Source organism: Dermochelys coriacea, chromosome 17 (assembly GCF_009764565.3).
Source record: "Dermochelys coriacea isolate rDerCor1 chromosome 17, rDerCor1.pri.v4, whole genome shotgun sequence".
Taxonomy (NCBI): Eukaryota; Metazoa; Chordata; order Testudines; family Dermochelyidae; genus Dermochelys; species Dermochelys coriacea.
The window spans coordinates 17,620,353-17,648,019 of NC_050084.1; the positions used below are offsets into that span (position 1 = coordinate 17,620,353).

The 27,667-nt window shown below is 43.6% G+C and overlaps 1 protein-coding gene across 4 annotated transcripts in view; it reads left to right on the top strand.

Annotated features, from left to right (window-relative positions):
• The window catches only part of ATP2A3 (ATPase sarcoplasmic/endoplasmic reticulum Ca2+ transporting 3), a 155,591-nt gene that overhangs the window by 91,225 nt on the left and 36,699 nt on the right, over nucleotides 1-27,667 (top strand). For all 4 annotated transcript variants that reach the window (XM_043499309.1, XM_038375536.2, XM_038375537.2 and 1 more), the window contains exons 8-9: nucleotides 921-1,385; nucleotides 21,476-21,564. In XM_043499309.1, coding sequence (XP_043355244.1) covers nucleotides 921-1,385; nucleotides 21,476-21,564 — 554 coding nt within the window. The remainder of the gene's footprint in view (nucleotides 1-920; nucleotides 1,386-21,475; nucleotides 21,565-27,667) is intronic.

The following is a 27,667-nucleotide window of genomic DNA, read 5'->3' on the forward strand; positions in this document are numbered from 1 at the left end:
CATCTGATTTTTGCTTTTCTTCAGGATTTTTTTTTTCAAATAGAAACTTTTGAGGTGCAAACAACCCTCAAACAGGAAAACTAGAGATGGATTCAGATTGCAGAATATGAATGCTCCAAAATTCAAAGGTGTTTGCAACATGAGGTTTTGCTTCATCTTATAAAGATTAGGGGTTATTTAAAACAATTTAACATTTTGCCAGATTTGGAGGAGTTTATATATGAGGTTTTGTTACCGACTTTTGAACCTGAAGCAGGAAACAGGTAGCTCCTTGTGCCGGGAGAGAATGTAGCATGCCAATTAGAGTACAGGATTAGGCGTCAGGACTTCTGGGTTCTTTCCTGAAACCTGTCACTGACTCGCTGTCCAATTTCTCTTACCCTCTCTGAACAAAACTGGTCATAATAATTTGTGAAGCAAGACTGTTATACATTAAAATCCATTAAAGAGGGGGCTGGGGAGGGACGGGGGCAGTCCTTTAATTTAGTAGTTTCTACTGGACCAAGCATCTTCAACTTTTCTATGCTCCTTAGGAGTAAAGGGTATGCATTACATCTGGAGATGCTTCTAACTCAAAAAAAAAGCTCCAAACCACACAAATCTTGAAGACCGTAGAAGACTCAGTAGCTAGTGATAGGTCTGGAGAAACCCCTGTTTAGGTTTTGTGGAATATCACCAAAAGTAGAAAGGCCTGTCAAGGGGTCACAGGAAACAGGAGTTATTGGGTCCAGGCTGGAAAGAAATTGAACAGTTACTCAGGGACAGGTCTCAGGAAAGAACCCAGGACTCCTGACTCCAAATCCTGTACTCTAATTGGTAGGCCATCTTCTCTCCCTACACAGTGAGCTACCCATTTGCTGCTTTAAGCTCAAAGATCTAATATTTGTATATTCTGTACATACAAATGACTTATTTTCCAGGGTACCAATATTGCAGCTGGTAAGGCTGTTGGAGTCGTCATTGCCACCGGGGTATACACAGAAATTGGGAAGATCAGGAATCAGATGGTTGCAACTGAGGCAGAGAAGACGCCATTGCAACAAAAGCTGGATGAGTTCAGCCAGCAACTCTCCAAGGTCATTTCTGTGGTCTGCATAGCTGTCTGGGTCATCAATATCAGTCACTTCAGTGACCCGGTCCATGGCGGCTCTTGGTTTCGTGGGGCTATCTACTATTTCAAGATTGCTGTGGCCTTGGCTGTGGCTGCCATCCCTGAGGGTCTCCCTGCTGTCATCACCACTTGTCTGGCATTGGGCACACGCCGCATGGCCAAGAAGAATGCTATTGTGAGGAGCCTTCCTTCAGTGGAAACGCTGGGCTGCACCTCTGTCATCTGCTCTGACAAGACTGGTACCCTTACCACCAATCAGATGTCTGTCTGCAGGGTGAGTTCTTGAGCTATGCAAATGCGTAAACACCATTTTGCTTTCCCATAAGGTATGCAGGGTCTTGAGGCTAATGCACGGGGTTGAGAGTTGGGAGATCTGAGTTTTATGCCTAGCTCTGCAGGCTTCAGGTAAGTCACGTTCACTCTGTGCCTCAGTTTACCCATCAGTGTAGTAGGGATAACAACATTTACTTTCCTCACAGACACATTGCAAGGCTAAAACAGTGTCTCTTCTGGCAGAAACTTTGCTAATTTGAAGGAGAGCATGAAAAAGTTTTGCATTATTGCAACCCCGTATAAACATGACCTTCCTTTCCTCCCTGTTGGTGGTGAAAATCAGTTTATTATTATTTTTGCATGGCTCTAGGGCTGCAGTTATATAGCTCTCTCTTGCTCCTTGCGAACAAATGAGACACCTGTTTAAAGGTTTCAGAGTAGCAGCCGTGTTAGTCTGTATTAAAGGTGTGGCTTTTCAGAGGTTATTTTATGGACTCTTCTTTCTTGGAGCTTTCCCCTGTGGTGGGGATCTACTTGAAATGAGAGCTCCTGGAAGTGCATGTATTTTGTCTGTTCTCTCCCACGCTTGTTTAACCAAGCTGGTAAGAGATTAGAAACTTAAAAGCTGAACTTCTCAGTTTAACTTCCTGGTTTTAATATATAAGAAGGGATCACCCTGAGAAATCCAGGGGTCAAGATAAGATTAATGCAACCTGGTTCATCTGTGGGGTTTTTTTTTAATGCATGTTTTATTGTTCGGTCAGCAATCCCATACAGATGAGTTTGGCATCTAAATGTACTATAAACACACATAATTGGGTAAACACTGGGGGCACCATGGCTGAGTAATGTATCAATTTTATCTGGTATAAAAGGGAGTTATTTTCTGGGGAGCATCTTCCATTCCCCTGCACTGTGGGGCTTGGCTTTATTTGGATTGACAAAACTAGAATAGGACAGGAAAGACAGGATAATCCAAGCACTCCTCAGTTTCCCTATTAATCCTCATGTCTAAGAAAAGATTTTTCTTAGTACTGGCACTCAGATTTTATAGGAAAACCTTGGAAAATAACATTTCACCAGAGGGGAAAAATAAACCTGCCCAGCATCTCTCCCCGAAACCTCCCAGCTTTAATACTTTGTTAGAACAGTCCAAAGTAGACAACATGTTGTAGCATGGCCATATACACTGTGAGCACTGACTGGTTAACTAGATGTTATTAATGTTGGGAAAGTCTGAGATTTCTGCTCCTATAAATTATTGAAAATGAGAGCACTGGAGCTAGCCATTTAAAAAAAAAGTGTCCTTTCCATGCCTTGCTTAGAAAGAATGGACGGATGGACACACACAACATCTTTATACACAACATCTTCCTATTATCCCTTCTGCAAAGCAGATATGTTGGAAGACCAGTGATTCTTCCCATCCCCTTCTACAGGCAGTCAGCTAAAGTAACATATGTGTGACATTCTGCCTCGGGAGTTACGTCTGGCAGGCTGTTCCTGTTCTGTGGTGGATCTTCTAGTTTCCTTAGTGATATGGCAGAGTGAGTGGCCCATGTTCATCTGCATAATGAATGCGTGGGAGTCTAAAGGCATTAAATGCCAAGTTGATGGTTCTGCGGACAGATATGGAAGCATCTCTTGCTGATCAATTAGCTAACATGTAGTGCAGGAGAGACTCACAAGTCCTCCTTTTCTTTTATCTTTCCAGGAACCTGTTCACACAATGACAGCATTAAGATTGCTTTCCCAGCTGGTTTCTTTACCAGGCAGGCCACTGATTTCATTAAGTCTTTTCCTTTTTATTTTAGGACTCCCAAGATGAGCTATGCAAATTGCAGTTCATTAAGGCTGCAGGGTTGCAAGCAGACTCTTTCATCTGGTTTTGGTCCATATGCACACAAACATCCTGTGTTTGGACAAACCAGAAATTCAAAGGCACTCTCAACCAAAGCACCCAGGTGTGTTTCTGGCTTTGGGTAAGAACGAGCCTGATTCACTACATTCAGGTGTGTTCAGATCTGGGATATCGATTCAAGCCCATCTCTGAATCAATGCCATGGGAACTTCTCTTGGCTTCCACCTAAAATCATAACTTGGTTCAGATGATGATGATGATGATTGATATAGTGCAGGGGTGGCCAAGCTTCAGAAATTCAAGAGCTGCAAGACATGCACACCCTGCTCCGCAGGGTGGTGCCTACCCAGGCGCGGGGCTTCTGCCCATAAGCCCCTAGCCCCACCACCCCACCACAGGGCTGAAGCCCGAGCTGCTTCCACCCCCCCACCCAAGTCTGGTAGGTGGAGAATGGAGGGAGGCATGGGGGGGCTCTGCCAGCTGCACTTTAACTATAAAAGGGCCCATGTGGCTCATGAGCCGTGGCTTGGCCACACCTGACGTAGTGGTAGCACCTAAAAACGTCATCCAGGTTTGGTCCCCATTGTGCTAGGTACTGTACAAACATATATAGTAAATGTCAAAATGTCAGTCGTTTGCTCCTATTAAAGTCAGTGCAAGCGTCCCATTGATTTTAATTTTACAGGGTCAAACCATAAAAGACAAGACCGAACAGGGATGTGAAACAAACAAGCCAAAGTGTGTGTGTGTCTGGGGGGGACAGGGACGGGGGGATGACAGAGCAGCAATAACAAGAATCTTTAATACCTACAATAATAACACTTCTCTCAAAACTCAGCCCAAATTCTCAACAAACCTATCTTGAGCTTATAACTTAAAATCAGTTGCCATATTAATTCACTCCTTTTTCAGTATCAATTTAATCAGTCAGCAGAATCGGGGATCTCTTGGATAACATTATTCCAGGCCCAATCAGCTTGAGGACACAGAAATTTTGTGTTAATGTTTAATCTTTAGGAGTTCCCTGGTTAAATAAGGTGATTGCTTAATGGAAGGAATATGGATATTGTTCACAGATTTGCAGACTGTTAAAAGGGCAAATATTTATGCTGGGTGGTCATGACTGCTATTGAGCACTTACTTATCCTGTAGGTGTTCACTTCGTTAAACAGACCGGCTCTATCTTGAGTGGGAACTGTATAAAGCCTGTCAATATCCTGGACAAAGGTTAAGCGTTAATTTGAGGTTAGTTGGGGCATGCAGCTTTTTATTGGGGACCTTGTGTCTTCTGTAATGGTCCAAAGAAAGCTCTTGTCCAAAGGACTCTTTCAGACCTGTTTCAAGAGGTTTTACAAATAAGAGAGCTCCTCCTCTGCTAACCGAGATCTATGGCAAGAAACTGGATCCCTGTTTGTAAATCCTTCCAGGTCTGAAGGCTCTCTGCTTTTTCCCATCTTCCTCAGTTTTGTTTAACTCCTTCACTTGGGGCTGGATGGGAAAAAAACTTTGTGATTTGTTTTTGGATTTTTTTCCCCCTTTTATAACTTTGAAATCCAACAAGTTTGAAATCCAACCAGCGCTCTATGGAAAAAAATGAAGAAAAAAATTTGTCTTACCATTTTTGTTTAAAAATTCAGATTTTGGCAAAACTTAAAACAAACAAGCAAACCAAAGATAATATTCAACGCTTTTGTCATGCAACTCCCTGACTTTTCTTCCCCATAGTGATACTGCACAAATGATTTATTTGCCCATCTTCTCAACGCATTGCTGGTAAAAGCCTTTCCTGGATTCTCCATGAAATGCAGCTAACCAAACTGTGAAAATTTTCTCCACTTGAATCCCACCCTTTGTGATACTGCAGGTCTACCTGAGGCCAAGTCCTGAAATTCTTATTCCTTTTTTACTCAGCCCTTACTCCGGGGTGGGGGACAAAACTACTTACTAATGCCAGTGCATAATTAAGGACTTCAGTATTTGGGTCTTGATCCATCAAAGCACTTAAGCACGTGCCTAACTAAAAGTGTGTGAAATGGCTTCAAGCATGTGCATAATTTAAATCACATGTTTAAAGGTATGCACTTTAATGAGAGCCGAATGCTCAGTAGAGCTTTGCAACCAGCATGATGACGCTGGTCCTTCATGACATGAATTATATGCACTATACCAGCTTCTGATCTTTTATCACTCTCGTTCTTTCACCACCAAGCTTTCTCTGCCATTGTCTGGTATGATAATTCCAGAAGCTGGTGGTCATGGTAGCCTGGGAACCGGCTTTCTTGGTGAGTTCACAGATCCGTTGGCTACTTTCAGTTTCATTCTTGAGAGTCTAGATAATTGCTGAGAGTATCTCTTTTCTCAGCTTGATATATGCTGCTGTGGGTATGTGTTGAAAGTTTTACTTAATTTTTACAGGTTGTGCTCAGCACTGAGTAGCATATGGAGCTGCCTCACCTCTAAGTTTTGTCTTCATATGTTCTTTTGCTGTAGAGCAGTGCTTCTCAACCAGGGGTCTGGGGCCCACTGGGGGGGCTGCGAGCAGGTTTCAGGGATTCCACCAAGCAGGGCCAGTGTTAGACTTGTCGGGGCCTAGGGCAGAAAGCCGAAGCCCCACCACATGGGGCTGAAGTCTGGGGCCCTGTAGCCTGCCACCCGAAGCTGAAGCCAAATGTAGCTTCGTGGGGGCCCCTGTGGCATGGAGCCGCAGGCAATTGCCCGGCTTACTACCCGCTAGCAAGGGGTGGCTCAGAAAGAAAAAGATTGAGAACCCCTGCTGTAGAGAGTTAGGGTACAGCAACACATTAGATTCAGAGATCTTAAGGCCATAAGGGACAAATATAATCCATCTGACCTACATAATAAAGACCATAGAAGTTCCCTAAGTGATTTGAGCATCTTCAACAGAAGTTATGTAATCTCCAAATAGACCCATTCAATCTCGCTGTTCCTTGTTCTGAAGCAATTTAATTGGAGCTAGATAATTCATATTAATCCCTGCTCTCTACCTAGAGACTGAGCTAAAAGCTTTCTTGTGATCAGCAAAACACACGTAGTTAATTAATTTACCTCTGTTTTTTTTCTGTTCAGATCCTATCCTTGAGATTATTGCGATTTATTTTTGTCCCATAACTTCTTCTAGATAATCTTACCTTTTTCCTTAATGATAATTACTGAATGATATGCAGCAACCCCAGCTAGCTTTGCTGGCCTGAATTTCTTGCTTTTGCTTCAGGACTTTCAGTTCAAGTCTAGGTAGTTGATTTTTACCAGCCTCTTATAATCCCTAATTCACCTTTGAAAATCAGTCTATTTAGGAACTGTAGCATAATTTTAGAGCCCTCATTCAGCACAGCAAGGTGGGAGGGATAGCTCAGTGGTTTGAGCATTAGCCTGCTAAACCCTGGGTTGTGAGTTCAATCCCTGAGGGGGCCATTTAGGGATCTGGGGCAAAAATTGGGGATTGGTCCTGCTTTGAGCAGGGGGTTGGACTAGATGACCTCCTGAGGTCCCTTCCAACCCTGATATTCTATGATGTGTGCAAGTCCCTCTCTAATCAGCAAAGCACTTGTGAATGGTATTTCAGCCCATACTTTCACTGAGGCCTGTTTGTAGTACAGTAGTGCCTAGAGGCTGTATTCAAGAGCGGAGTCCCCATTGTGATAAGCACTGTGCAAATGCATATAAAAAGCAGACCCTGCCCCCAAAAGCTTACAATTTAAATAGACTGGTCAGACAATGGGCGGGAGGGTTAACAGGCACAGAGATGGGGAGTGGCTTTTCCAGAGTCACACAGCAGGTCACTGGTAGAGCTGAGAATAGCACCCAAGGTCTTTGTGACTCCTAGTCCAGCGTCCAATTCCCCTATGCCTGCATGAGGGAAGCCTGCACTGTAGTTGCCTGTATTTTAACTGTTCTGTGCACAGAGGCCTCAGTCTTCCAATCAGTCAGCCCTGGACTTTTTATAGCATGATGCTAGCTTAATGAAAGGAACGAGACAAAAAAAATTCTGTTGGGATGAGTACGGTCCTTATATGGCATATAGCTAAACCTTGCCTCTCCCTAGCCCACGATGGTCAAAACAGTCTGAATACTAGCTCTAGTCCAAATTGGGCAGAATTGAAACCAGACCTTGGGGGGAATAATTTTAGAAGATTCCTACTGTCTGTCTGGGTTATTGTCTCTCCTGTATGGCTGCTTTGACAGGGGAGATGATATGGGAGGAAGCCATTATGTAATTACGTTAACTGCAAGCATTATTTAGCATAGGGGGAGGGGGAGAGAAATGTTTTACCTCTGTCCTTGCAGATTACTTCCTTTTTATAGAAGAAGATTGCAGGATCTGTGTAATAAGTTAATAACTCTGAATTAAGCTCATCATGGAGCCTTTGAACAACAGTTATTGAAATTGACATTCAGCTCAAATTATAGTCTCTTAAAACTTGGCATATGGCACCCTTTTATGCTCCATTACTTAATACACCAGGAGGCCCAGATGCAGAGGATGACATTTGGAAGTTATGATCTGATGGACGCATTTGGAAAGATAAGTACATGCCTCGTAACCCGTTGAAACAACACTGGATGAACTGAACTTCCTGAGGGGTCAAAGAATATGTTCTTATTTTAAAAATGACTGCCTGGCTTGTCCCTTCTAAATAAGGGCAACTGGCACTGGGTTAGGCAAACAGAATGCTGTTACAGGACCTGATCCTGTTGAGATGCTCAGTGTCCTCCCAGCTTTTAATATCGGTGGGCGCCGAGAGAGCTCAACACCTTGTTGTAGGTGCTTTGCCCTTGGCTGGACCAGTCCCATAACTCTGCCATTGCTGCGCTGATAGACAGTTGTCAGCCTTCCTAGTGAGGGGGAGACATTGTGGAGAGCTCCATGTAGACTTTTACACAGATTGTGCGCTGTGAATGCAGGAAGGGGAGAAGAGTGACTCTTAAACAACTGAGTAAGAGATGGGTGCAGTGGATTGCAACTATGTGAATCACCCATTGGATAGAGGAGACAGGTGAATTTGAGTTTCTGTGCCAATCTGTTCTGCAAGCTGACTTCAGATCACTCCCAGTTTGTCTCTCCTTTAAATATCCTGGCTTTGGGATCTTTTGAATGAGTTGTTTCAGCAGTTCTGATGGACTCTGGCTAACATGCAAACGCTTAAATAAGTATCCTGGAAAATGATGTAGGCAAAATGGCTTCCCTAGAGTTGTGTGGTTTTTCCTTGAATACCCCTTTGTTAAGGCCAATCTACAGGAGACTACAGTTCGATTCAGCACTTCTATCTAAAACACACACAAGTTGCTTTTTATTGGATTCTCTTGCTTAGGGCTCCGCATCCTCCCCTTTTGGATCTATAGTACCTATGACTATTTTTCTGAGTTGCCGGGTTGAACCCAGCCCAAGTTTGGTCGTGACAGAGGGACTGGACAGACACTTGAGGATCTTGATCAGCTTTCCAATAAACGTGAAAATCAACGTATAAAGAGATGACTAGTAGCTGATAAGAGTGTTTTAAATCATAGCAGTTTATTACATTATGGTAATTTGCACTTTTCTAGTTCATGTATCCATCTGAAGATCTAAGAGCAGTGTAAAAGGGTAGGTTCTTATCTGTATTTTGAAGATGGGCAAACGGGTAGAGAGAGGGTAAGTTATGTGCCCAAGCCCAATAAATATCAATTACAGAACTGGGATGCAAATCCTGGTCTCCTGACTCTTAGTCCTATGACCCATAGTTCATCTTTACTTTTATGCCATCACAGACACTTGTCCACAGTTCGGGACCCCGGAAGGTGTGAATAGTTTTTGTATTAATCCCAATTGTTTTTTCTTTCTTCTTGCAAAGTAAACATTTATCATTCGGAACCTTGTCACCGATATTGATGAGCCCCTGACATTCCATACCACTGTCCCATTTCGGCAGCATTTTTATGGATTTCTTTTCATGTAAGGCAGAAAATACTCACATTTAAGTAAAACCTCCCAAAACTAAATGTCATCATCTTGCCTCTCTCCTCTCAAATGAGCCTGCAGCAAAAGTGCCCAGCGTTACTTGGAGGTAAGTATTTTTATGATCCAGTTGCTTTCTAAAATGTGTCTAGGTTAATGCTATTACCCTGGGGGAAGAAATGAGATTTGAGCTGCAGACGGACCAGTACGTGTACGTGTGTGGGTGGCAAGTTCCTAGGTAGTTTTTTTTTTTTTTTAGATCTCTAATATTACATTTTTGACACAAATATGGCTTTAAAAGGGTTAAACGCAGAGGTGCGCATTGGAGCGAGAACTTGATCTGGGGCCAAGTGAGTTTCCTTCTTCGTGTGATACAGGAGTTAGTGTGCACCCTCCAGCCTTATAAGGTAAACAGTGCAGCGGTTTATATAGAAGATTTCTTTGGCTGGCTCAGTTCCAGCAGCTTTTCACAGAAAGTGCCATTTAAACTGCTGTTGCAGATAAGTTTGGGTTTTTATACTAATGTTACCTATCCTGTTTATGGATTAACCTGCAGCTATTTCCTCTTCACTATTTACAGTTACTGCAAACATTACCCCTCTAGTCCCTCAGGAAATTCACCATAATGTAATACCGAAAACCTACTAATACCTTTCGGATCCCACAATAAAAGTCCCTCCCCCCACCTCCACCAACCCATCTTGACTCAATGCCATTGTATTAGTCACTGAGCACATTCTAGGGTAGGAAATTTAATGTAGCGCTTGGTTGCCGTGGGTTACAGAACACCATATTTAAATAGGTTTAGATTAGAAAAATAAAGGGGTTGTGACCAATTTAAAAAAAAATATTTAGTGTTGTGAAAGTGTTAATTGTTCCACAACTTAGCGTGTTTGAGAAAGAAGACCCCCATACCAAGCAGGGAGCGAGAACTGGGTAGGAGGTTGAGGGTAGTTGCAAGCACCAGTTTGCAGACCAATAGGAAGTGCAACTGATGTCAACATATACAGCCCATAGGATGAGTTCAATACATGGCACTCAGCTTTCAGAAGAGACCAGTAATTTTTGGTGCCTTTTCGGGGTGGGGAGGGCACTCAACTTGAAGCACCTTAAAAAGTTGAGTTTCAGGAGAAGCCGAGCATCCACCCTCCAACAATCACACTTTAAGGTGGGCACTAAAAGCTTGAGGCATCCACAATCAATAGTCACGTTTGAAAATTTCAGACATGCATGCATACGTCTTGCCCTAAGTTCCTGTAGCTACTATGTTTATCTGCCTAGGCATTTATATAGCTCTCCTCACTGTCGTGTTTGAGCACTTACCACCTTAGATATAACTGGCCAGGCAGTGTTCTTGTGTTATTCTAGATACACCTCTGTCTGAGTTTTGCCAGTCATAGGACACCCAAGACAATCAGCCCTCTTAGCAAAGTCCTTATTGCACTGGTTTTTGAATACCATGCTAGGAGAGGCGGGCTACCTTCTGACTCGAGGAAGGACTAAAAAAAAATTCTGCAGATGAGCAGACTTGGCTCTTTCACAATCTCCTGGTCAATGGTTCTCTCAGATATCCTTCAGTGGTGCTGAGATACCATGACGATGGGCTGAGAATAAGAACCAGAACAGATTCATAAGAACATAAGAATGGCCATAAGGTCAGACCAAGGTCCATCTAGCCCAGTATCCTATCTTCTGACAGTGGCCAATGCCAGGTGCTTCAAAGGGAATGAACAGAAGAGGTCATCATCAAGTGATCCATCCCCTATTGCCCATTCCCAGCCTCTGGCAAACTGAGGCTAGGGACACCATCCCAGCCCATCCTGGCTAATAGCCATTGATGGACCTATCCTCCTTGAACATATCTAGTTATTTTTTGAACCCTGTTATAGTCTTGGCCTTCACAACATCCTCTGGCAAAGAGTTCAGCAGGTTGACAGTATTGTGTGAAGAAATACTTCCTTTTCTTTGTTTTAAACCTGTTGCTTATTAATTTCATTTGGTGACCTCTAGTTCTTATGTCAGGAGAAGGAGTAAATAACACTCTTATTTACTTTCTCCACACCAGTCATTATTTTATAGACTTCTATCATATCCCCCCTTTTCCAAGTTGAAAAGTCCCAGTCTTATTAAACTCTCCTCATATGGAAGCAGTTCCATACCCCATATCATTTTGGTTGCCCTTTTCTGAACCTTTTCCAATTCCAATATTTTTTTTTGACATGGGGTGACCACATCTGCACGCAGTATTCAAGATGTGGGTGTACCATTGATATATATGCAATATTATATTTTCTATCTTATTATCTATTCCTTTCCTAATGATTCCCAATGTTCTGTTAGCTTTTTTTGACTGCCGCCCCACATTGAGAGGATGTTTTTAGAGAACTATCCACAATGACTCCAAAATCTTTCTTGAGTTGTAACAGCTAATTTAGACCCCATCATTTCATATGTATAGTTGGAATTATGTTTTCCAGTGTGCATTCCTCTGAATTTCATCTGCCGTTTTGTTGCTCAGTCACCAGTTTTGTGAGATCCCTTTGTAACTCTTTGCAGTCTGCTTTGGACTTAATTATCTTTATTAGTTTTGTATCATCTGCAAATTTTGCCACCTCACTGTTTCAGATCATTTATGAATATGTTGAACAATATTGGTCCCAGTAGAGACCCCAGGGGGACACACTATTTACCCCTCTCCATGCTGAAAACTGACCATTTATTTTTACCCTTTGTTTCCTATCTTTTAACCAGTTACTGATCCATGAGAGGACCTTCCCTCTTATCCCATGTCACCTTACTTTGCTTAAGAGCCTTTGGTGAGGGACCTTGTCTAAAGGCTTTCTGAAAATCTAAGTACACTACATCCACTGGATCTGCCTTGTCCACATGCTTGTTGACCCCCTCAAAGAATACGAGTAGATTGAGGCATGATTTTCCTTTACAAAACCCATATTGAGACTTCCCCAACAAATCGTGTTCATCTATGTGTTTGATAATTCTGTTCTTTACTATAATTTCAACCAATTTGCCCAGTACCGAAGTTAGGTTTATTGGCCTGTAATTGCCAGGATTGCCTCTGGAGCCTTTTTTAAAAATTGGTGTCACATTAGCTGTCCTCAAGTCATCTGGTACAGAAGCTGATTTAAATGATAGGTTACAAACTACAGTTAGTAGTTCTTCAATGTCACATTTGAGTTCCTTCAGAACTCTTGGGAGAATACCATCTGGTCCTGCTGACTTACTATTCAATTTAATCAATTTGTTTCAAAACCTCCTCTGACACCTCAATCCTGGGATAGTTCCTCAGATTTGTCACCTAAAAAGAATGGCTCAGGTTTGGGAATCTCCCTCACATACTCAGCCATGAAGACTGATGCAAAGAATTCATTTAGTTTCTCTGCAACGGCCTTATTGTCCTTGAGTGCTCCTTTAGCATCTCGATCGTCCAGTGGCCCTACTGGTTGTGTAGCAGGTTTCCTGCTTCTGATGTACTTAAAAAAAAAAAATTTTGCTGTTATTTTTTGTGTCTTTGGCTAGCTGTTCTTCAGATTCTTTTTTGGCCTTCCTAGTTATATTTTTACACTTCACTTTCCAGAGTTTTTGCTCCTTTCTATTTTCCTCAATAGGATTTAACTTCCACTTTTTAAAGGATGCCTTTTTGCCTCTAACTGCTGCTTTTACTTTCTTGTTTAGCCATGGTGGCATTTTTTTGGTCTCTTACTATGTTTTAATTTCGGGTATACATTTAAATTGAGACTCTATTATGGTGTCTTTAAAAAGTTTCCATGCAGCTTGAAGGGATTTCACTTTTGGCATTGTGCCTTTTAATTTCTGCTTCACTAAATTCCTCATTTTTGCATAGTTTCCCTTTCTGAAATTAAATGCTACCATGGTGGGCTGCTTTGGTGTTTTCCACCCCACAGAGATGTTAAATTTTATTATGTTATGGTCACTATTACCAAGGAGTTCAGCTATATTCACTTCTTGGACCAGATCCTGTGCTCCACTTAACACTAAATCAAGAAATGGCCTCTCCTTTTCTGGGTTCTAGAACTACCTGCTCCAAGAAGCAATAATTTAAGATATCAAGAAACTGTATTTCTGCATCCCATCCTGAGGTGACATGTACCCATCAATATGGGAATAGTTGAAATCACCCGTTATTATTGAGTTTTTTATTTGTATAGCCTCTCTAATCTCCCTGAGCATTTCACAGTCACTATCACCATCTTGGTCAGGTTATCTTCAAGAGCAACCCCAAAAGAGAGAGAGGGGAAGATCTGATGAGCAATATTAAACATTTTGTAGCTTGTGGCTATTTAGTGGGATAGGAGCACTAAAGGTATTTCTCCTCTTTGCATTGTAGGAGCCTTCAGAATGCCCATTGTAAATATTTGCTAGTTTAAAGGTTTACAATCGACCGCCATGCCTAGGTGCCATACTCTGTTTGAAACCAGTACACAGTGCACAGAAACTGAAAATACTCCTCACATGCTGCAGAGGTGGCTCTTGTTGTTTAGTGTGGAAGTGCTGACACTGTACACTGGGCTGTCCACCTAACTATTCACATGTTTGTATGTCTCCCATCACTGCATTATCCAAGCACCTCATAAAGCATAATAAACCTATCCTTACAGCATCCCTGTGAGGGAGGGAAATATTCTTATTGCCTGTAGCATGTGTGGGGTAATGAAGGCACAAATAGATTAAATGACTTGCCCAAGGTCACAGAACAAATCTGTGGCAGAGCAAAGAATTAAAACTAGGTTTCCTGAGTCATTGGCTAGCAACCTTACAGAGCCATTCTTCTTGTCTACCAGCCAGCAACTGAACCCAGATCCATCTGAGTATCAGCCAAGTATCTTAGCCACAAGACCATACTTCCTTGTCAATGAATACATGGTCCTTGCTGCAAGAAGTTTACAATCTGACAAGCCAGGAACTCAATGGGAGACCAGGCTGATGGTGATAAGTTAGGTTTTTTGAACTAAAACAATAGGGCCATTGATGGCACTGTATCAATGTGGGTTGATGAACCCTCCTGGGAGAAGTGGATTTTTCAGGAGGGATATAAAAGGGGAGAATGGGAGCTGGCCCCTTGGAGTAGGGAGGTCATTGCTTAAATGGGTAAATGGAATCCTGGCCTGGGAGAATGTGAAGTTGAATCCTGCCTTCCTTGCCCACCCAAATGGTCCCATGGAAGCCAATCAAATTAGCCACGTACTAGGGCAAGCAGAATACAGCCCTACTCATTCAGTGCTGTTTGCATATGTTCTGGGGGAAGCATGTACTGGATAAAAAGCCTTTGTGTGCATGTATGTTCAGTGTGGCATTGAGCTATGGCCATGGCTCAACATTCCCTACACCAGAACATTAAGCCCACAGGGTCATTATTCCTTTCCATCATTAGCTGCTGAAAGGTTTCACAAGCTGTTTTTTCAACCCATGTGCAAATGATCATTTGTTGGCTTTCTCCATTTATCAACACCCTTCCCCACGTGCTCGGGGAGATCTGGAACATAAACCAGGCTTAGCCAGTGCTGACAGGCAGTCTACATAGAATGAAATCCAAGAGGAAGTAGCCTGGGATTTGTGGGAGAGAATGACGGGCACATATGCCAAGTTTATAAACACTGGTCTGTTGATGTTTGCCTTTTCTTCCTGATGTTTGAAGAACTCTTTGGTTTCTACAGGGGCTAGAAACACTTCAGTGACTAAGCTAAGAGTCTGGTAGGACAGGGGACTGAAACAGGACAGCTTAGGAACGATGTTGGCTGCTGCCTCTCTGAGCAGGCCTGGTCTATTTTGGGGCAAGGGCGGCTGGGAAACTCATGAGAGCATCACAGCTTGCTGCATGAGGCAGGAAGGTTTGCACTAGGATTAATGCCAGTGTAAAGCAGTAGAAAGCTGCAGATGGTTTCCTCTGATGAGTAAAGCTACCATGGTGTAGTAGGAAGGGGGTTGCGCTTATGTAATAAGCGAATATGTCACGTGTAGGAGCCCAGAGGCCAATTGCTAGGCTATGGAATTCCTTTCTTCTGGGGAAGCCAACTGAGGCCAGCCCCTGATTAAGATGCAGAACTCTGTCCCTATGGGCAGATGTTGCACTAACAGCTAAGTTGTGAATGTGTGGGGTCACTGTCTCCCCATATCTGTTCATGAGCAAGTGGCTTAAAAATGTGGGGAAGGAGAAATTGTACTGTAACATTGATGAGCTTTTAAAGTTCATCTAAGAGCTGCCAGATGTCAGGGTTATGCCTTAGCTAGGTGAACAACCAGCTGGGACAGAAGTGAAAATGAGCTGGGTGTTATGTAGGGTTAATCCTTACTGGATGCTAGTCCACGTGTCAAAATGACAGTACCAGGACTATTGGACTTGACTGGTGATGTCCCTGAATGGATGGTTAAGCAGGATAAGGTGTACTGGCGAAGTCTGTATGCAACTTTTATCCTGTTGTGCTATACCCAGGCTGTACCACCAGTGACAATTCTCTCAATTCCCCCTAACCAGTTAGTGCATGGGTGGGCAAATGTGCTGTTAAAGTGTTTCCTCCTTGCCCAGGGCTGGACTTTTCCTGTTCTCTTTTGCTGATAATATGTTAAGGTTACTGAGCCATAAAGTTGCTATTTTGAGCCTGGAGCTCTTGAGTTACTCATTTATTAAGCTTAACGCCTCGGTTTAATGTGTCACAGAAAGCAAATAGCCTGATTGATGGAGAGGAACCAAAGATGAACTGTAAATACAGGTCCCTGTTTAGGAAGTCAGTCAGTTGTTACCATCCTTTGGCACATAAGAGTACTCAGACAAAAAAGTCAATAGTGGAAGCAACGGATGTTTTAATCGTAAGGTTCCTATTCCAACCTCTCTCTAATGTAGCCATACATAACAGGTATTGTGAAATCCAGCTAAACTGTGTCTGTGCAGGAAATAAAATGTAGGTCTTCCCACTCAAGAGTCCTGAGCCTCATGTAAACTGGTGGAATTGCCCTGGGGAAAAATCAGTGGTAGCTAACAAGGTCTGTTCCTCGAAGGACAGTGTTTCTAGCAAAATCAAATCATTTAAATGAGCAGAAAATTAATGAAAACTCCCCAGACTGGGCTTCAGACCATTCCTGTCACCCTGGGATTGGTGCTCTGCCTGCTCAAGCCATCCCAATCCCAGTCTCTCAGGCAGCAGCCACTCTGGTGGACCTTTCTCCTTCCACATGAAAGAGAGCCCAGCTTGACTCTTGAATCCCAGGATGAGTTTGCAGGGCTGGCAGCAATGTTCTAAATGCACTCATTCATGGTTAATAAGGAAACAACGTCGCTATAATCATGGAAGCTCCTCTGTGCTATTGGCCACTAACTTTTGAGAGCAGAACTGCGTGTTAAGGGCTGCTCCTGCAAGCTCTGGGTGTGCAGAAATTCCAGTGAAATCAATAGGTCTGTAGGTTTGGGTCCTGATAGAGCTGACTTTGGGGCCCTGAACCTGAACCACCTGTACTTTCAACTCTGTGGAAGTTCAGATCTGGATCAGAACTTCCTGGCTCCAGCCCATTTTGAAACAGAAATGCTATTTTAAGAAACAGCCTGAAAATAAATTAACCTTTAACTGTGTGTGGCCTAGGGCTTAGATAGAGAGAAGTAGGTTGTACCTGTAGCAGCCAGTGTCCTTGAGCGCTGTATGATGGCTCCAGTTACCGCCACTGCTTCCCATTCAGGAATCATATTCCTTTGTCAAATGTTCCTTTACTTTGCCAAGTTTCCCTATAGTACTTCATAATTTGTTAAAATTAATACAGAAAATCACTAGAAACAAGGAAAATAATCCGCAGTGCATGGGGTGGGTGGGGAGCACCCTAATTTTGGAAGCATGTGTGATCATAATGCATAGTTATGTCTCTAATGCTGGTAGACCCCCATTGGCAAAGACAACTGGAGAAACATGTGATAGGACAGTTGTCAAGGTAACTTCAGTTGTGTGCGTTTATGTGGATACCACAGTAAACAAACTTGTAAAACTAATGTAAATTGACAGCTCCTCTAATGTGTAAGTTGCTGCTGATGAGGTGGTGAGAGACGGGAAGCTATCGTTCTCATCAGAGCAATTTCACTCTGGAGGCAGAATCTTCTGCACATGGTTACAATATGCTTTGGCCATTAGAAACTCACTTGTTGCTTACATTGGCATGAATATAGCACGTGGTGAATGGTACTGGATCGAGAGCCCTGCAGACTAATGTCCTCTCTTACATAAGAGGTGTGCCCCATGTAGTGATAGTGCAGGCTCTATTATAGTGCTGGAGGGATGGATTGACCTGATGTCAGATAGTATGGCTGGACCAGATTTCCTTAGGTGTGTCCATCAATTTATGGTGTATTTAAGCTTTCATTTAAAATAGTTTCCAGCCCTGAATAAAAGTTTACAAAGGAGATCTTATGATGAGGTGCTGTCTTCAGAGTCTGCAGAAAGCCTGAAACAACGAGCATTTTATTTAAATGTGATGCTAATGCTGAAACCTAATGATAGTGCAAATATTATTAATTATTTGCTGCTGAATGGAGGACCTGAGTTCTGTCCTTTCTGACTGAAATTCAGTGGGGCCAGGATGGTGTGTAGGATAGTGACAGTTGTGAAGTTATTTTGGCTGCCTGGCAACATGGACTGCAAGCTTGATAAGTGGCCTGAATGGATAATCTAGTTCTAATCTATCTTGCAAGTGCCTCTGTATCCTCTGATGAAATGTTGTTGTGTAACTTTGCTAAAGCAGCTCTTAGTAATTTGACCAGAAGGTCTCTTTGGGCTTTCTACACAACATTGCGCTATTGCCTCACACCACTTTTCTGCGGTGACAGAAGTACCTCACTGCCTCAACTGCTAACTCCCATCGTCCTGGTATAATAATAATTTTATCCAGCCATCCCAGGATGTCTGTGCAGGGCCTGAAATTGGAGTCTCTCCATTAACTTCAGTAGCTTTGGTTGGGTCCATAGGGAATAGCCTGTTTAAGTTTGCAGCCCTGTCACGCAGCCTGCTAGGGTTATAGTGGTTTGTTTAGTTGGATGGGGGAAGAAAACAGTTGCTCATTCATTCTCAGCACCTCTTATTCACATGAATTAATCCTGTTATAGAGCTGATTATTTTTTTCATAGATCTGGCCCTAGTTCTTAATGATTTGCTGGCTCAGAGGTGAAAACACCACTTGTCATGTGTGTGCTATCGTTCTTTTATGTTGCATATGGCCTTGTAGACTCCACTCTGGTTTACAAAGGGTGTGAGAAGAGGCTGCAGAGAGCTTTAGCCTGCATGACCATTCAGCTTGCCTTCAAGGGTCACCTGTGATCTGGCCGGCCAAACCCAGGGCTGGGAGTCAGAAGACCCTGGATTCTGGTCTCAACTCTGCCGTTGATGCACTGCATGACCATTGCCATCTAAACACTTTGCCTTAATTTAATTTAAATTTAATTTTAATCTGTAAAAATGTGTTTGCCCCTTTTTCAATGCACTTCGAGATCCTTGGATGAAAAACATGGTGTAAGTGCAAAGTCGTTATACATGAAGTAATATAGATTCATTAGTTCTTCCACTGTGGTCCACAGGGCACTTACCTATTGTACAAGGAGAACTGGCTAGTCTCAAAGCTTTAGCATCTCCTTGTTTCCAATGCTAAATTGCATAAAAAGACAGCTGAAAATACATTCCTGCTATTAGCTGTATTAAAGTAGCATGCAGAGGCCCACCAGCAATTGAGGCTCCCATTGTGCTAAGTGCTGTACAGACACGTATTAAGAGACCATCTACCTGCCCTGCAGAGATTTTAATCTAAATAAGGATAGTTGCATGAGGGGTGTGTGTGTGTGTGAGACTTGCCCAGTCCCCTAGGAAGTCAGGTCTCCTAACTCCCTGTCTACTAGACCAGTGGTGGGTAAACTTTTTGGCCTGATGGCCACATCGGGGTGTGAAACTGTATGGAGGGCCAGGTGGGGAAAGCTGTGCTTTCCCAACAGCCTGGCCCCCTCTCACTTCCCGCTCCCTCCCCCCTCAGAATTCCTCCCACTCCTTGTCCCCTGACCACCCCCTCCCGGGACCCCACCCCCTATCCAATCCCCCCTATTCCCCATCCCCTGACCTCTGCCCTATCCAACCGCTCTGTTACCTGACCACCCCCCGCCCCTGAACCTCCGCCCCTCCAACCACTCCCTGACTGCCCCTCGGGATCCTCTGCCCCTTATCCAACCCCCCGGCCCCCTTACCATGCTGCTCAGAGCAGCTTGTCTGGAGCCGCACCGCCTGGCCGAAGCCAGACACGCTGCCCTGCACGAGCGTGCAGCCCCGCTACCCAGAGCGCTGCCTGCTCGGCAGTGTGACTGCGGTGGAGGGGGAACGGCAGGGGAGGGACCGGGGGCTAGCCTCCCCGGCGGGGAGCTCAGGGGTCAGGCAGGATGGTCCCGCGGGCCATAGTTTGCCCACCTCTTCACTAGACCATTCTGCCTCTCCTCACTTTCTGATGTACAAGCAAGCAATTGCTGTAGTGCTAATGGTGATGTCATGGGAGTGTGAACGAGAGGAGTGCAGAGCCCATGCAGTCTATCAACAGGAGGAGAGGTGGGTCCACAAGACCAGCTACGAATTAAGCTGTGCTGCACACTATGAAAGCATTTGAGCACCGCTGTTATACTTGAAACCATTCCATGTATTGGGTGTTCAAGAAGCCTTTGGGTGGTTCATTGTAACCAAGGGGATGGGGTCTTACCTCACCTGCTTGTTGGTCTCATCCACCTGCTTTGTCTTGTCATTTAGATTGTCAGCTCTCTGGGCCAGGGAATGTCATTTGCCATATGTTTGTACAGTATCTAGCACAATGGGGCTGTGGCCTTCTTGACCTCTAGATGCTACTGCAATATAACTGTTAATACTAATAATTTAAAAGGTGGAGTCTTATAAGAAGCACAAATGGAACAACCTGTGTGTGTTTGTTTGTCTATGGAGTTCTTTGAGAATAGAAAGTATTATAAGTGGTTTACAAAAAGAAAAGGAGGACTTGTGGCACCTTAGAGACTAAAACATTTATTTGAGCATAAGCTTTCGTGAGCTACAGCTCACTTCATCGGATGCATTCGGTGGAAATTTAGATTCAATTAGAAATTCAGGCTCTTGCCTCTGCCAGTGTTGGTGTCAGGAGCTATCCCTGGCTTACTGCTTTCCCCCTTCCCCTGTCTTACAAGTGAGTCTCAGACACAGTCCAAATAAACAGTGATTTCCTAGATCTCCTTTCCGGGCTCCTCCCCCCGTTCCCCCCCTCCTTTTTTTTTTTTTTAAATGAAGCATTTTCCTGTTTGACATCTTGGTGGTGGTTACCAGGAGGTGGCGCTGCTGCCCAGTGATGCTGAGGTCAAGGGAACCCTTTTAGTTAAATGATTTTTTTTCTCTAATGCAAATCATAAATAACGATCAAGGCAAAGCAAGCATCAACGAACCCTCTAGCAAGTCAGTGCAAGGAGAAAAGGACACCACTGATCTTAAACTCAGCAGCTGCCACTGAAAAGCATTTGCTGGAGCGGGCAGGAGATTTTGAGAGGTGAGGGGTTTTTGCTGTTGCTACATCAAGGAGGGAGAAGTTGGAAGGAGTTTGAAAGACAAAAGTTAGTAAAAATAGAATGTATGGGCCTCTTACAACTTCCCAGGGTTTTATTAACAGCTGTCACATTCACACAGCATAGCGGTGGGCTGTAATCCCTGCACATTAGCAGCATGAGCTGATGGCCAACAGCCCCCTTGGGAAGGGGCAGCACAAAGGGATCTTCACCACAGTTGTTTCCTGCTGTGGCTCTTACCCCATCTGAGCTGGCTGCTCTGAGAGGCTTCCTCAGGGCTGCGTGTTTTCCAGAGCAGCTTGGACAAGCTGCATGCCAGACCAGAAGCCATAACCCTCTCCTTCCCCACTCCAAGAAAAATATGGACAGCTTAGAAGCTGGCTCTATAGCTGCCCTTGGATTGGGGGTAGGGGGAAGGGGGAAGAGAGCGAGCAAGCTAGAGGAGATGAACGTGAAAAAGGCAGGGTATGGTTGGAAGGATTTAGAAGCTGCCAGAAACTGAGTGGGCATTTCTTAGCCCCCTGAGGAGAGCACTGATGTATGCGTGGTATTGGTGGGATGCTGGCTAGAGAGGACAGGGTTGCCTCTACCCTTAGCAGAGCTGGCTAGTGAATAGAAAATGATCACATGGCTGCTTAAAGGCTATGGCTCTGGTGCATAAAGTTCCTAATATTGTGTGTGTGTCTCTGATTCCTGCAGATGTTTATTATCGAGAAGATTGAGGGGATCCACTGCAGCCTACATGAGTTCAGTATCACAGGATCCACCTATACCCCGGAGGGAGAGATGTGAGTACTGACGCCTGGGGCAGACCAGGGTTGGGCTATGCAGAGTTTTTAGCAACTCTCTGGTGCTGAGCAACTGGTAGTCTCTGTGCAAAACTTGTTTTCTACAGTGTGGCCTAGTGGATAGAGGACTGAACTGGGATTCAGAAGAACTAGGTTCTATTCCCAGCTTTGCCACTAGTCTGCTAGGTGACCTTGGGCAAGTCACTTCACCTATTTGCACCTCAGTTTCCCCATCTGTAAAATAAGGATAATGATATTGACCTCCTTTGTAAAACACTTTGAGATCTACTGAGGAAAAGCCATAAATATGAGCTGGGTATTATTCTTATTATTATTAATGCAAAGAGCTTTCCATGTAGTATGGCGAAGCGAGACACTCTGATTGTGCCTGTAAATGCGGCCCTGGATGCAGAGTAAATGGGAAGGATGATCTTCTGGCTAATTTGTTGGCCCAGAACTTGGGACCAATTCCCAGGTGCAGTTCCCAGCTCTGCCACAGACTCTCTATGACCTTAGTCAAGTCCTTAGTCTCTCTGAGCTTCAGTTCCCCATCTATACAATAAGGATAATACTATTTCCTTTCTCTGATTCTTTGTCTCTTGCCTATTTAGACTACAAGCTCTTCAGAGGAAGGGCTCTTTCTTACAATGTATATGTGCAACATCTAGCACAGTGGGGCTCTGATATCAGTCAGGGCTGCCACATTCTACCTTAATAAATAATAATCATCATCATGTGATGATCCAGAGAGGTTAGTACAGCAGGAAACATCAAATGGTATGAAACAATTTCATGATGAATGAGGTTTTCCATCGTGTGTGGGGTTTTTATTGTTTCAAATTTTTGAGTTTAAGCCATTATAGTAACAATTGGTCACCACTGCTTCCCCCTGCATGTGGGACAAAGCTAGAAACATAATGTGGGGCTGTTTGTTTTAGGAGACAGCATGGTCAAATGGCTCATGCAACAGACTGAGAATCAAGAGCCTGGGTTCTGTTCCTGGTTCTGCCATTGACCATCACTTTCCACCTCCATCCCTCACAGTCCTCACCTGTAAAACAGGGATAATAAACTCTTCACACATGTGTCCTGAGGCTTGGCAGATGGATTGGGATCTCAGCAAGGGACAGTCGAGAGGGCATGCAGGGGCTTCCTTATCAAGGTGCCAGTTCAGCCAAGCACATGAGTAATTCCATTGACATGCTGCAGGATACAGCTGGGCTTTGCTGAACATGAGGCCCCAAGACTGGAGCTGGTGAGAGCCAACGAGTCTTCACCATTCTGTTCTATCATTATTATATGTTGTTGATAGAGTAACTTTTTGCTCAGTACTTATTTATTCCACTTTTCTTGAAATGAGAACTGCCAGAGTTTGATGTGTTTGTGCCACAAGGGTTTCTAGCTGCTGCTTCTAGAAGTACTTTTGTGTCCTCTTCTGCAGTAAAATTTTGTAGCCTATTTAGATCCAGGCTCATTGAGTCAGGCTAGATGTTCTTACACCTCCTTCCATGTCCCAGAACCTTAGTGAGACTCCTTTTTATTTTCTCCAGTGTTGGAAACATTCCAGTGTTGCATCAGACTGCACGTGAGAATGCTATAATCTTCCATTTCCTATGTTGATACCAATAGATTCTGTATACAGGGCAAAAAGAAAAGGAGGACTTGTGGCACCTTAGCGACTAACAAATTTATTTGAGCATAAGCTTTTGTGAGCTGCAGCTCACTTCATCCATTTTCTTTTTGCGAATACAGACTAACACGGCTGCTACTCTGAAACCTGTATACAGGGCGAAATCCACCCCAAGGCAGTGAACTTGCACTAGGCCATATGAGACCATTTACAATCACATAAGCTCCATATTAAGGGCTTAGCTTGTACATAGGGCATTGTGCAGGCCCTTTGGATGGTGTGAATTTCACCTGGAATATCTAATATTATTAAACGTTATTAAGGTTCCACATGGGATACAGTTTGTATTAAGGGACCATGGGAGTGCAGCATGGAAACGCAAGCAAGTGGACATCAAAAACCTGATTGATCAGTGTTCTTGTTTACATCAACATCCTGTGCACACAGCACATCGCACTGTGAGGAGCGAGTCATCTAGCATGTCATCACATCAGGCAACCTATTGCAGTTTGACTGACCCTCCCACCCTTCATCTCTCTGAGCTGAGAAATATGCATAATACAGACTTCACTACCAAGGTGCACCTAACTTCATGTTAAGAAGTGTTAAATAGATTTGAGCAAACTTTTTGCTTTCATCCCGATGCATGCATAATAAGCTGCCTGTGGGATAATGCCATATGAAAACATGATTGTGCTGGTAGCTTAGGTTCAGCTGGAGAGTGGTATGTCCCATGTCACTTGGGAGCTCCTTTAATTAAGACTTGGTGGTGAGGTACATACCTCTGAGCTTTTACTACTCTGTCCCCATCTTGTGAGAGTCGCATGGCATTCATTAAACTCCCAGTACTCCCTTCCTGCTATGTACTGTGCTCATTGTAAAACCTGGGAAGGATTTTCTGGGGCCAAATCACTTTGGGCTGCTGCTCACCAGCCCTGATCTTGAGTAGGGAGCGGATCTCCCTGAAATGTTGCTGGGAAACTAATCATTGCATCGGAAAAGCAATCTGCAGGAGATAGTGTACTCGGGGGGCTGCTCTGAATTTAAACTAGAAGTGGGTGAAAAGCTCAGTGCGGATGGCCTGGTGGCTGAAGTACAGGACTGGGAGTCAGTAGATCTGTTCCAGATCATTTGCTTTTTGACTGCTGAAAAGTCACCCAGCCTCTCTGTGTGTCTCTTCCCCCATGTGTTAACTGAGTATAACACATCCCAAGCTCATAGGCTTAAACCTTGGATAGAAGGTTCCATAGAAAATTGAGCCAAGTCCTCAGATGGTGTAAATCAATGTAACGCCACTAACTTCAAGCTCTGCTGATTTACACCCACTGAGGATCCTGTGTAGCTATCCACACCTTAAATTGCAGCACCTGTTTGTCTTTTCAAGGACTGATTTACACCAAAGCGTCTAATGGGAATCTGCACTTGGCACAGGATGATTTTTGTTGCCTTGTCTTTTTTAGCCCCTTCCTCCCAGCTCCATCACTCCTATTCACTTAATAACATATTAGTAATTAAATGCACAAAATCCACCTCCAGTCCTCAAGCTGTCTGGAATGAAATACTTTGAGGAACAGCTTTCTGACCAAGAACTCACAGGACTGGTGCTGTGAGGATCTCTGGAGCTTTGTATTTAGTTCTGATTAGTTGTCTTTATGGCTATCTTGTCCATAGGAAGCATTCAGTTCCCTTCTGCAACTCTTTAAAATACTCTTGCTTCCATTCAAAAAATGACTCTAATGGCCATATCCGTACTAAATGTCTATGGAGATGATTCTTGTCCTTCCATTGTCTGAGCAATCATACCTGTGGGCCTGACTCTTACTTCAATCACAGGAGTCTTGCATTGATGTAATTCTGTGGACCCCAAAAGAGTTATATGTGGTTTATACCAGAATGAGAGTGAAGAAAATCAGTCTGAAGAGATCCAGTTTGGCATATAAGGGGAGGAGAGGGGGCTTAGAAACACTACAGACAGATCTGGTCCTGTGGGATTCCTTGTATTTTACCAATTTCCGGTGAGATAAATGTAGATGAGTCCACCTGAAGGTTTTGTTGAATGAATTTTCAAGCAGTTGTTGTGGGGTGGGAGAAAGGAAGTGTTAATACCCCCATTTGACAGATGGGGGAATGTAAGGACACAGAGTAAGTGACTTGTCCGAAGCCCACAAGGAATCTGTGGCAGAGCCAGGATCAGAACCTGGATCTCCTGAGTCTCAGTCTAGTGCCTTATCCACCCTCCCTGTCAAACAAACTAGCAAACAATTCTGCTAAGAATGTGGTTTCATAATGTGGACCTCTATGGTGTATGTAAGTTCAATGAAAACAAAGGTGCAGTCATTTTGGGAGAGGTTTATTTTTTATCTGGGGATGATTTTCTTATAAATTTCAAATGTGTGATGGGACTTGTAGACATGTTGAGGTGGGGAAATCATTTTATGTATTTAATTCCTTTAGCTGTTGTCACTCAAAGCATTTTACAAAAGAGAGTTTGGATCCTTATGCCCATTTTATAGATGGGGGAAATGACTTGTCCTAGGTGTTGCAGGACGTCTGTGGCAGAGGTGAGAATAGAACACAGGTGTGCTAGGTCTCTTCCCCCCACCTCCTGATCACACTATGTCTCAAAAGAGATTCTAGCATTTCCAGCTCCAATTTATATTTGAAGTTTTCTAATAGCTTTTTAAAAATCCTAAATATCAACAAACTCCTTTTTTAAAAAAAAGAAAAGGAGTACTTGTGGCACGTTAGAGACTAACGAAAGCTTATGCTCAAATACATTTGTTAGTCTCTAAGGTGCCACAAGTACTCCTTTTTTTTTTTTTTTTGCGGATACAGACTAACACAGCTGCTACTCTGAAACCTCCCTTTTTAAAAAAATTCCCTTCCCCACAGCCTTCTGAATTCAGGGCAACCCCACGTTGTTGCTTACCAGGAGAATTTCTGTCTCTGCCCTCGCTGCGTCCTGTATTTAAACTGGACGGCTTTTTGTCACTATGAAAACAGGTTTTTCCAACTTTCTTGGCCCTTGCCGGCTTTCCACTCTCAAGCTGTAACAAGGGCTCCAGAATGTTCTTTCCATTAGGAACTCACAGTGGAATAAACTGATAATGAATGTCTGACAAATTATTTTTCCAGCTAAAGAATGACCAGCTGAGTTTATACAGCCCTAATCTGAAGTTACCTCTTCTTGAGTTAGGATAATTTTCCTGTTTCCCTGAAGACGGCTGCTGTCTTTTAACCATAATGCAGCAGCCTGCTCACACAAACAAGAAATGGCATTTGGTTCCTTAAATGGTGATTGTGCAGAGCCATGACTGATGCCTTTCCTGTTAGCTTTAACTCTCGTTCATGGTCACAGGCCATTCAAGAAGTTCAGGGGCCTAGCAGTCACTCTGTTCTTCATTAGAGAGTATTTGAAAGCTATTACCATTGGATGTATGTTTGCTGCCCTATGTGAAATGGGTTAGGGGCTTTTCTAGCAGCTCACCACCAGAATTAATAATACCTAGCTCTTATCTAGTGCTTTTGATCAGTAGATCTCAAAAGCACTTTACAAAAGAGGTCAGTAGCATTGTCCCCAGCAATTGGGATCCTTGCTGGCAGTCTGAGCAGAGAATTTTGCAACTGGATTAGCATGGAGTCTAATGGAACTAGCCTTTTCTAATTTCAACCATGGATGCTGGAATACTTTGATCATTGCCTCACAGCAATGTTAACCCCATTCTACGGGTGGGAAAACCAAGGCACAAACAAGTGACATGTCCAAGTTCTCACAGCCAGAGTAGGGTGTAGGAGCTAGCTAACTCCAAACTGGTGGTAAACCTAAGGAGAGAAGCAAATGGGATAAAGAATGTTATAGCCATATACTACTAGGAAAGAGATGGACCCTTCACCGTAGGTTCTCTGAAGCCAGTAAGGAGTTTCCAGTCTCTTTCTGATGGAGTTAAGATCATCAGAGGATTCGTCCTGACTTTGACCAATTGGCGTTTCTACAATTATTGGTCTGATGAAGGAAACGGAATAATCGTTTAATTATTTTCCTTGTTTTCATCCTTTCTGTCTTTGAGCACATCCAAATATGATCATTCTCTTCTTCTCATGGTTTCCTAGCACCTCTGCCTGTTCAGGATTTGTTGTTTGTATTACAGTAATACCTAGAGGCTGCAGCTGAGCTCAGGGCCCTATTGTGCTGGGTGCGGTACAAACATAGCAAGGGCCAGTCCTGCCCTGAACTACTCCCAGTCTAGGTAGACATGGCAGACAAAGGGCAGGAGGGGAAATGATTTGTCCCTGGTGATGTAGCATGTCAACAGCAGCAGTGAAAATAGAATTGAGGTCTCCAGTTGCCCTATCCATGAGACCATTCTGATTCTCATTTAAAAAAAATACAACCCCCCAGAGACATTAGCGTGTGTGTACTGATTATGTTCTAATTTGGATAACTGCATTCTGCCCACCTAAACCTGCTGTGAT